Genomic DNA, 11,442 nt, shown 5'->3' with positions numbered 1-11,442 from the left:
AAAGAGTGTCCCTAATAGTACCGATGAGTGGCTAAAACCAGGTTTTTTTCCCCTCTTAGTGTCTGCCTACTTTTAAAGTGTCTGCATCCTGGCCTGGATGGTACAGCAAATCTTCCAACCCAGCAGTTCTGATTTACATGGTAAGAAAAACAAATGTCTAGGACACAGCAGAAGCTCTTTAACTGCACAGGGCTGCTGGTTTCCAAGACACAGGGCAATATACAAATGCCCAGAGCATTTCAGACTACAGCAGAAGGGAGAAGTCCAGGCTTCCTACCCAAAGCCAGGTTTCCTTTGTCACTTCCAGAGCCTGGTTTGTGGTGTGCAATTAACAGACATTGAGTGTCCTGTAAAAACTGCTGCTGGACGAAGCAGGAATACCACATCTCAATTTCCTTCAGGTGGCCTGGGATGTCAGCATTGAAGACAACCACCACCCCGTGAGAGTCCTTCATCAGGGCTGGCCAGCAAGACTCGAACCTGCGTGGCAGAAAAGGACGCAGCGTGAAGGGCAGGTGGCTCTGGCTTCTGCATTTGTTTTGTTTTTAATTTTTATTGGAGTAGGGTTGATTTACACCGTTGTGTTAGTTTCCGCTATACAGCAAAGTGATCCAGTTATACATTTACACATATCCACTCTTTTTTAGATTCTTTTCCCATATAGGTCATTATAGAGTATTGAGTCCCCTGTGCTAATATAGTAGGTCCTTATTAGTTATCTGTTTTATACACAGTAGTGTGTATATGTCAATCCCACTCTCCCAATTTATCAGCCCCCTGCCACTTTCCCCCCTGGTAACCATATGTTTGTTTTTTACATCTGTGACTCTATTTCTGTTTTTTTTTTTGTTTTTTTTTTTGCGGTATGCGGGCCTCTCACTGTTGTGGCCTCTCCCGTGGCGGAGCACAGGCTCCGGACGCACAGGCTCAGCGGCCATGGCTCACGGGCCCAGCCGCTCCGCGGCACATGGGATCTTCCCAGACCGGGGCACGAACCCGTGACCCCTGCATTGGCAGGCGGACTCTCAACCACTGTGCCACCAGGGAAGCCCTCTATTTCTGTTTTATAAATAAGTTCACTCGTACCATTTTTTTTTGATTCCATGTATAAGCAATGGTTCTGGTTTCTAACTGTGGACTTTGAAAATAATGTCTTAAGTATTAATCATGGATGGATGACCTCTCACTATATCATAACCCAGTCACTAAAGTTTCAAGAGCAATGCATGTCACCAGTAATTGATGGAGCCCCTAACACATGCTAGGAAGGGCGCTCGCCAGGCCCAAGTCCAAGGTGCCTGGCAGGCAGCTGATTTTTGAATCATTTGATGGAGCAAATGCTCTAAACGAAACGTACTTTGGATCGCCACCACAGTCCCAGAGCTCAAATTCACACCCCGCACTTTTGTCGTTGCTGGTAACGTGTGGGTTCTCAAATTCCAGGATCCTAAACATAAAAACAAGAGCAGCACCTCTCCTTAGGAAACATTATACGTTGGGATGCCACCGGCACCAAAGTCAGGGGCGGGTGATGGTCAGGGACTCCGTGGGACGCGGACTGGTCAGGGCTCACCTCACTCCTTGGGTTGGGCTGTATTCGGTGATGTCAGAAGATTCTGTCAGGAAGTTGGCCAAAACAGTTTTTCCACTCTGTGAAAATGAAGACAGTGAAAGATCGTTGCTGAAGAGCAGAAAAGTAAACCATAAGCAGGCCCTCCAACAGCCAGCTTGGACCCAGGTGGGATGCAGTAGAGGCCACCCTGAGATCACCAGGGCAGAGGGCTCTCTCTGGTTGGGTGGGCACAGCCTGCTCTGGGTTGCAGGGAGCACAGATTTCAGTGCTGGCTCTGCTGCTGGGTGACTTTACCTGCTTCCAAGCAGAGGGAATAGCTAGTTCAAAGGCACCAGGCAGGAATGGACGTGGCACATTTAAGGACTAGAAAGGCTGGTAAATTAGAATAGTAGTAAGAGAGAGGGAGATGTGTATGTGCATAAATAATTTTGTTGTTGAAGCTAGGTAATGGATACTAGAGTTCACTGTTCTCTCTCCCCTTGTATATGTTTGAGAATTTCCATTTAAAAAAGATATCTGGGCTTCCCTGGTGGCGCAGTGGTTGAGAGTCCACCTGCCGATGGAGGGGACACGGGTTCGTGCCCCGGTCCAGGAGGATCCCACATGCCGCGGAGCGGCTGCGCCCATGGGCCATGGCCACTGAGCCTGCGCGTCCGGAGCCTGTGCTCCACAGCGGGAGAGACCACAGCAGTGGGAGGCCCGCGTATAGCAAAACAAAAAACAAAAAACAAAAAACAAACAAACAAAAAGATATCTGTGTTTGTTTTGCTTTTCATAATTCCGAGCATATTGTTGTTACTTGCCTATTTAACAGTTTAAGTCTTGGAGAGTTCTCTGTGTCAGTTTACATGGATTTACCTTATTTTGTTTCACTGCTGCACGAAGAATGTACCTTAGTTTATCCAGACATTTGCTCATTGATGGGTACTGAGGGTGTTTCCATCTGTTCAACATTGTATAGGACTCATGGGGAACGTGGAGGAGTCTTTAGCTACAGTAGCTTTTGAGAAATGTAACTGCCACGCCAAAAGCTGTGCACATTTAAAATTGCAATCCCAGAATACTCCGTTCCCTGAAAGCATTCTAACACTGCACGTTACCATATTCTAAACTTTTCTCATCCAAACTGATGAGCAAATAAGTGCCATCTGTTTGTTCTGTGTTCTGCGACTGTGCGACTGAGATCTTTTCATACTTATTGGTCAGTTGTATTTCTTGTGCACAGACTTTGTACACTATCTTGAGTTGCTTCTCTTTTCTTTATTGATTCTTAAACTTTCCTGTATGTTCTACCTATGAATCCTTTCTTTGTCATGCATTTTGCTAATACTTTCCCCTGGCTTTAACTTTGCTGTCATTTCTTTTAAGGCTCCTTCATTTTTTGTGTTGTGTTTAAGACCTTCCCTGTCACAAGATTAAAAACATAGCTTTCCATATATTCATCTACTACAGTGGTTCCCAGCAAGTGGTCCCTGGACGGCCAGCATCAGCAAAATGCAAATTCTCAGGTCCCTCCCAGACCTACTGAATCAAAACTCTGGGATAGGACCAGCGAATTGTGCAACTGACCACCAGGCAATTCTGATGGGTGTTTAAGTTGAAGAGTTATTCATTTGTTACTTCCACAGTCGTCCTTTTACACATTTAGCTTTTTAGTCCATCCGAATTTTATTCTTGTGTACGCTGTATAGTACACAGGTAGATTTAATCCCCCGCCATCACCACCCGCATGGAAAAGCTAAATGTTCCAAGACCAGGTAATGGTTCACTTTTTCCTCCTGGTTTTCTTGTTCCACAGACATATCTCATTAGGGAGAGCCACAGGCGCAAAGGAGAGTCGTGAGATTTAGGCTCTGATTCCATAACGCCACTCACTACCTTGGGCCTTCGGGCCTTACTCCAACCGGGTCGAGGTCTGGGAACACCGAGTTCACGGTGAAGCCAGCGGCGCACACCAGGATGGGCGCGGTGGGACTGGGCTCCCGGCTCCTGGGCCCCACGCCCGCCCGGGTCCCACCTGCCGCCGCGCCGGCCCAGGCCTCACCTCGCAGGGCCCCACGAAGAGGATCTTGGCCTTCAGCATCGCGGCCCGCAGCCGCATACCCGCCGGAACCCCAGGCGCTGCCAGAGTCCTCGCCGCCGTCAGGGCGGAGCGGAAACGCCGCGCCGGTTGGCTGCCTTCGTTCCCATGGAGACGGGAGCGGCCGCGGGGGCCGACGGGAGTGGGCGGGTTTCTGCCGGGGCGGCGGGGCCAGAAGCCCGAGGGGCTCTGGGTTGGTCTGACGGCAGCCTGGTGGGCGGCGTGGGTTTCGGGTTGGGGGTGGGCGGCAAGGCAAAGCAAGAGGGTAAGAGGGAAGTAAAAAACCGGTATCCAGATTCGCTTGTGAGCGGGGAACCCCGCAGAGTTCGCGGGGTCTCAAATCTCCTTTATTGCTCCCCGTAACCCCAAGAGCTGAAACGGGCCAAGTAGCTGGTGAGGTGGGGTGGGAACCAGGCATCTGACGCCTATATCACTCTGGCATGATACTGTCCACATTGAGAACGGATTTATCATATCCCTGGCCCAGTCTAGAAAAGGTCAGGGAGAAAATGAGTCTCTATGGTTCACCACTCACCGTCATTTGGATAATCTGGGAGAAACCAAAAGGATGATAATGCCCCGGCCTTGTTCACGGGCAGTGCAGGTGTCTGAACGCATTGCTGCTAAATTCAGTCACTAGGTCAGTTTTAAATTACGGAGGCGGAGCCGGTCCAGAAATTTGGGTGAGGCCATGAAATTGTATGCTAAAGGTGCCAATACAAAATACGCTAGTCCCCCAGAAGTGCTACTATAACAACTACAACAAGAACAACAACAAAACCAAAATAAATCCAATACCAAACTGCTTTTTTTGCAATACAAGGTGAACTGGGACTTCCCTGGTGACTCAGTGGTTAAGAATCGGCCTGCCAGTGCAGGGGACACAGGTTCGTTCCCTGGTCCGGGAAGATCCCACATGCCGCGGAGCAACTAAGCCCGTGCACCACAACTACTGAGCCTGCGCTCTAGAGCCCGTGAGCCACAACTACTGAAGCCCGCGTGCCTAGAGCCCGTGCTCCGTAACAAGAGAAGCCACTGCAGTGAGAAGCCCGTGCAGCACAACGAAGAGTAGCGCCCGCTCGCCGCAGCTAGAGGAAGCCTGCATGCAGCAACGAAGACCCAACACAGCCAAAAAAAAAAACAAGGTGAACTGTAAGGAAGAGTCTGCCTTAAGTTCAAGATGTCCTTAACTGATTGATTGGATAAATATCTTTTGAATGTCAGCTGTGTGTTCTAGGTACTGGGGATGTGCCTGTACCTCTTGAAGCTTTCATTGCAGTGGAGTAGATGGATATTAAGTAAACAAGTTAATAAAAAAAGTACTCTCAGGTAGAGACAATTTTAGATATTGGTAAACGCTATGAATAAAAATAAATCACTAAAGAGTTAAAGAGTGTGAAGGAGCCAATTTTGGATGGAGTAGTCAAGGCAACACCTTGGTGCAGAGGTGACATTAAAGCAGAAAACTGAGTAAAGAGAGGGCGCAAATAAAGCATGTGAAAGATCTAGGGTATGAGCAATGCAGCAGAACAGCAAGGGCAAAGACACTGAGGTGGAAATAAACGTGGTATGTTCCAAAAATAGCCCAGAGGGCCTGTGACACCGGTGCAGGAAGAGTAAGGAAGAGAGTGGTAGGAGATGCTTTTGGAGAGGTTGTATAAGACTTTGGGGATTCATTCTAAGGGTGATTGGAAGCCTGTGCCAGGATTGTATTTGGCTATGTGCCATAGAAACTCCACCACAGCAACTTAACCAAATAAGGGATGTATTATTTTCTCACCTAACAAGGAATCCAAGGATGGGCATACAAGGGCTGATGCAGCTGCTTTCTCCTTACTTTTCTGACATCTTTTGCTCCGCCTTTGTGTATTTGCTTTCTAGGCAGGAACAAAGGAGAAGGGCAAAGGTCAAAAGATCTAGAGTACTACACACTCCCTTTTCTCAGGAAAACAATGACTTCCTTAGAATCCCTATCCAGTGATTTCTCCTTCTGTCTCATTGGTCAGAACTGTGTCACGTAGCCTCCATAACTGCAAAGGAATCTGGGAAATACAGATTGTAGCTTTGCACATTTCTTTTCCCAAGAAGTGGGGCCCAGAGTGGGAGTGGGAGTGGGGATGGGGAGTTGATATTGGCTAGGAAACTGGCCAGCCAAAAAAGTCATCATGGAAGATTCTGAGCAGTGGATTGACATGATCTGATTTATGTTTAAAAGTGATCACTGGCTGCCGTGTGGAACAAAGGGGACAAGCGTGGATGCATACATGGCAATTAGGAGGGTATTCAGGTAGCTAAAGAGAGGGATGATGGTGGTTTGGCTAGGGCAGCAGTGGAGGTTGGATCTGGGACACATTTTGAAGGTAGAGGTAGCAGGAGCCGCTGATGGATTAGATGTCAGGGGAAGAGGAGTTAAGGATGAGTCCCATTGACTTATGAATGTCATTTTTCATTGACATGAATAATGTTTGCCATTTCCAGACTTGGAAAGACTGGGGCAGGGTTTGTGGTGGGAGATTAAGAGTTCTATTTTGGTTATGTTCGTTTTGAGATGCCTGCTAGTTGTTGAGGGAGAAATGGGATATAAGATTCTGTACCTGATGGGTGAGGTAAGGACTAGAGCTATAAATCTGGACAAGATATCAGTCAGCATGTGGAATGCCATGAAAGCCATGGACTAGATAACACGTAGGGGGTAAGTGTTGGCAGAGAAGATAAGTGTAGACAGATAGTGCCCTGGGACACTCTTCTATTTAGAGGAGAATCTAGCAAAGAAAGCTGAAAAGGATTGTCCAGAGAGGCAGGAAGGAAACTAGGAGAGTATGGCATCATGCAAGCCCAGTCAGGATGGTGTTGCAAGACAGGGAGTGATCCATTTTGTCAGATGCTTCCAAGAGATCCAGAGAAGTCAAGGAAGGTGAAGAATCAACCATCAGATGTGGTGGAGGTCATTGATCATTTTTTAAAAAATACTTTTCACTTACTATCTTTAACCACGTGACCACACATACATATAGCTTTGTAAAAATGGCTAAATATGATCATGCTTTCTTTTGGTGCAATCTCCTTTTTCTTTTTTTGTTTGGCTCCCTTACCTCACCCTTGACCTCTCCCTTTCCCTCTTTACTGCTTGAAGTTTTCATTCTAGTGAAGAGACAGACAGTGAGTAAACTCCCAATGGAGAGGCTATGATTACAACCTGGGGTGCATCGTTCAATATTTTTTTCCGTACATCTTATAAATTCCCATTCTACAAGGCTCTAAATACATAGAGATCTGTAACAGGTTGCTAAAAGGGTGACTCTATCCAATTTTGGCTGAGGCTTTAAAGGCTGACAATAGGTGTTGAGTGTCTCCCAGAGTCTAGTCCCTTTCTGTAGAACTTAAGCATATCGCCTGGAAGTTATCAGAGTCATGAAGTTGAAGAGGGAGAGAGGGGAAATTTCTTTGAAGAGCGTGCTGTTTGCTCATCTCCGGTCAAGTGAGACATGAGTCTTCAGAGAACTTGTATCCTCTGGCATTTGGGCAGCCCCTTGTTTTCACAATGCACCTTTGAAGATTATGTGCTTGAATCCTTAGATTGGGGTTCTGGAAGAAGAGGAGGGATGCATTCTCAGTTGATGAAAAATGAAGATGGAGTGGAAATAATCTGGATGGAGGGGCTTTGTATTTTGGGTGTGAATTAATTTGACTGAAATAACAAAACTGTATTCTAGTGTGAAGGTTGACAGTCTAGAGATGGTGCAGCAGCGCAAAAATGGCCTCATGCATCAGGTTCTTTACACCTTTTTTTCTCTGCTGTCCTAAGGTTTAGTCTTTGTCCTCATGCTTGTTATCTCATAGTCACAAGATGGCTGCTGTGCCTCCAGGCATCATGCCTGCAATTAAGGAAGGAAGAAGCGGGAAGAGCATATGCTTTTCTGGTTGAGTCTGTCCTTTTTTAAAAAAATTAACATTACTTAGTCATAATTTACATATAATAGAGTATACCTATTTCTTTTTGCGGTGCGCGGGCCTCTCACTGTTGTAGCCTCTCCCGTTGCGGAGCACAGGATCCGGACGCGCAGGCTCAGGGGCCATGGCTCACAGGCCCAGCCGCGCCGCGGCATGTGGGATCCTCCCGGACCGGGGCACGAACCCGTGTCCCCTGCCTCAGCAGGCGGACTCTCAACCACAGCGCCACCAGGGAAGCCCGAGTATACCTATTTTAAGTGTTCTTTGAGTTTTGAAAAATTCGTAGACTCCTATACATTTACTATCTTACCATCTTGCTCAAGATACGGAGCTCGAGTCTAGATGGGGAGACCAACCTGTATTGTGCTTTTCACCTTGTGCTTTTCCAAATATAATCTCATTTTAATTCACAACTGGAGCTATTGCTAAAAGGCACGTGATGAGTCTATACCCTAAATTGATGTCAGGGAGGAGGCAGGAACCATGAGGCTTTGCAGTGGTTCTCCTTTCTGTGTGAAAAGATGCTGTGTCTCCTCTGTACACAGAAATGGCTTTGCCTCTCAGTCTGCACCAGCTGTGTCGGGTCCAGAGTCAGGGCTTCCTCAGCCCCTGTGTTTCCTGAGCCTCACTGGGAAATGCTACATCCTTTAACAACCCATGACTTCTTTGAAGAGTCTTATTCATGTTTGGGTCCACTGGACCCAGTTCAAAGCCTGGTGCACAGTAGGTGCTCAATAAATTTCAGTTCCGTCTCCCTCTCTCCCCACACATGCATGCAGACACACATACACATGCACATTCATTTATTCTATAAATATGTAAGTTAATGAAAGTTCCCTTATACTTGCCTTGGGGGCTTTAGTTTTTGTTTCCAGGTGAGAGAAATAAAAATTGTGAATTGCTTTACATTTCTTGGATATAGTTACTATATAAATTTGGGATTATTATTATAGTAGATTACTGAAATACTTTGCTTTATGACTTTCATTTTAATTAGAAAAGGTTGACTTCAGATGGCTTAATACCCAGCCTTTGGTCCTGAAGGGAGCAATATGACATTGGCAGGGACCAGACTTGGATGACCTAAGAGTAATTTTTCTCCTGATTCTGTGACTTGATGCAATAAAACCTCTCACTTGAAAAAACTTAAAGAAATACATTTGACATATTTCAAATCCTTTCTATAAATTGTTGAAAAGATTTAATATAACCGCCCTGTCATAAAATCTTATTTGAGTCGACCTTGCATGGTCCCAATTCTTATACATGCATTTTTTATTACTAAAGAGTAAATGATGGATTTCCTGTTATTCAAGGGAATAAAAATGCCCTTCAATCACCTCCTCCTACAACATAGAGATTTGAACATATTCGGATGAACTCTCAAAGATAGGAATGATCACAAAATGGATTGTAACCTGGAAGTATTTTGTCTTCTATTAATGCGGGCATCCCTTATTTTTATTATTGTCTTTTAAAAAGCTCTAGCTAAGGATAAGGTTCAGCAAGTTTGGTTTAGGGAAAGTTCAATAAGATAAAATTATTTTTCATCAATTCCCATTAGAAAGCCTGAGCTATGCTTTCAATGTACATAAAAAAAAAATTCCCAGGGGGTTGAAGATAAAACTTTTGGCAAAAACAATGAAACAGGGATGTGGCATAACCAGGACATTTTGTTTTCATTTGTCAGTGTCCTGCATGCAGGCTTTGGGGAGGCAGTTGTGTGGTGGAAAGAGCACTGATTTCAGAGTAAGCCGGGATTTGAAAGTAGCTGAGTGATCCATAGAAGATTACTTATACTCTTGGTCTCAGTGGGAGCCAGCATTCAAGATGGCCTCATGACTCTCTCTTCTTGGTTTTCATGCTCTTGTGTAGTCCCTCTTGCACTGAATAGGGCTGACCTGTGTAACCAACAGGGTAGTGAGGGATATGTGACTTCTGAGGCTGGGTCATAAAAAGACAGTGTAACTTCCGTCTTCCACTCTCTTTGATCAATCATTCTGGGGCAGGCCAGCTGCCATGTCTTAAGGACGCAAGCTACCCTGTGGAGAGCCCCATGGGGTGAGAAACGGAAGCCTCCTGCCTACCAGCTGGCAGCAATGGGCTGGCCATGTGAGTGAGCCATCCTGGATGGATCCTCCTGGTCCAATCAAGCCTTCAGATGACTTGCAACTCTGCCAACATCTTACCTACAACCTTGTGAGAGATTCTGAGCCCGAACCACCCAGCTAAGCTACTCCCAAACTCTTGACCCACAGAACCTGAGATACTAAATGTTTATGGTTGCTTTAAGGTGCTAAGTTTTGGGGTAATTTGTCATGTAGCAATAGATAACACCGAACCTTAGTGTCTCACCCAGTGAAATGGCGTTCCTAGATCAATCCTATAGGATTTTTAGGAGGATTGAATGAGATAAGACATACAAGCAATGTAGCCCAGTTCCTGGTACATTAGGTGGTTGATATCTGGCAATTACCGTCACTTGTAACACTCTCAGATCTTTATAACACTTGTGATGTTTTTGATGCACTCTTTCCATGCCCTGGATCACAAGAGTTTTCCCACTATACTGACTGTACCTTTTGAGCACTAATCTACCTTTGCTGTACCCCTCCCCCCTCCTTTTGGAGGAGGGAGCATTTATATGTTTAACTTATTGCAAATAAGTTAATGCCTTGACTAACACGTGATATATTCCTGTTGAAATTTCTTCAGAGTTTTTTTCACTCTTGCTGAACTTAGCTAATTTCCTGCTTTCTCGACTTAGTTTGCTCCAGATTCTGTTTGCTTGAAATAAAGACTACTGTCCAGTCAACGGGTAGCTGCAAATTCCAGCCACATTCATTACCTAAAGAAGTCTTCATTAACTCACCTCCCACACTGAGATTTTGTTTAGGAGCAAATCAGATCATGTAGGCATGTGAAACTGTAGCTGACGATGCCTGGGAAACACTGTGATACACCTGTGGATTGCTTAGAAGGTTTGTGTTACGGAGTGTGCAACATTTATGTATTCATGGAAAGATTTACTTTCCTAATGCAGTTTCAGATTTGATGCGTTGTCTCTTCCGGGGCCAGACTTTAATCTGAAATTTAACCAAGATGATTCTAGAGCCTTCTTTTCTGAAAGAATGCCACCCTCATATAAAGCTGTTTTGAAATGTCGTCTTTATTATTCTGGTCTGGTGAGGCCAACAGATCAGGAGATGGTTGCATTTGGGAAGAGAGTTTGTTCTCACAATTCCTAAGAGGAGGGTGCACATCGCCCCATGGGGGACCACGTGGGAAAGCACCAGGGTCAGTGGAAAGGCAGAGGGAGCAAAAGAGAAAATTGTGGGCAGGAGCCTGTATGGTGGTTTCTGTAGGAAGGAGAGGCTAAGGCAGGGTCAGCAGGATTCGGGTTGGCTGGTTGGAATCATTTCAGGGGCTCTGGGATGTAGGGGCTGTCCTTGGTTGCCTGGCACCTGGCCCTCAGGTGATTAGGGCAGGGGGATAGTGGTCCAGAGTTTGAGAGAAAGGAGGTGGTTGGGATGTGGGCTCCGGATTGGTTGGTTTGCATATGAAAAGCATGCTCAGAGGCAGGCCTGTGGTTTACAGTCTCTAGGAATTAGCTAGTCCGGGGAGGGGTGGTCACTGCAGAGTCAGCGATGCCCTGGATGTTGAAGCATCAGAAGCACATGGTTCATTCAAAAGTCCATCATTTGGGCTTCCCTGGTGGCGCAGTGGTTGAGAGTCTGCCTGCCGATGCAGGGGACGCGGGTCCGTGCCCCGGTCCGGGAAGATCCCACGTGCCGCGGAGCGGCTGGGCCCGTGAGCCATGGCCGCTGAGCCTGCGCGT

At 46.2% G+C, this 11,442-nt stretch overlaps 1 protein-coding gene across 2 annotated transcripts in view; it reads right to left on the bottom strand.

Annotated features, from left to right (window-relative positions):
• The window catches only part of IFT22 (intraflagellar transport 22), a 4,358-nt gene extending 702 nt beyond the window's left edge, over positions 1-3,656 (bottom strand). The window contains exons 1-4 of one of the 2 annotated variants that reach the window (XM_007468821.1): positions 3,618-3,656; positions 1,574-1,650; positions 1,358-1,447; positions 278-480 (exon numbers count right to left, since the gene is read on the bottom strand). In XM_007468821.1, coding sequence (XP_007468883.1) covers positions 278-480; positions 1,358-1,447; positions 1,574-1,650; positions 3,618-3,656 — 409 coding nt within the window. The remainder of the gene's footprint in view (positions 1-277; positions 481-1,357; positions 1,448-1,573; positions 1,651-3,617) is intronic. The other variant, XM_007468822.1, reaches the window with a different exon arrangement.
• Positions 3,657-11,442: the final 7,786 nt, after the last annotated feature.

Source organism: Lipotes vexillifer, unplaced genomic scaffold, assembly GCF_000442215.2.
Source record: "Lipotes vexillifer unplaced genomic scaffold, Lipotes_vexillifer_v1.1 scaffold12, whole genome shotgun sequence".
Taxonomy (NCBI): domain Eukaryota; kingdom Metazoa; phylum Chordata; class Mammalia; order Artiodactyla; family Lipotidae; genus Lipotes; species Lipotes vexillifer.
This window is presented reverse-complemented; position numbering and strand designations above follow the sequence as displayed.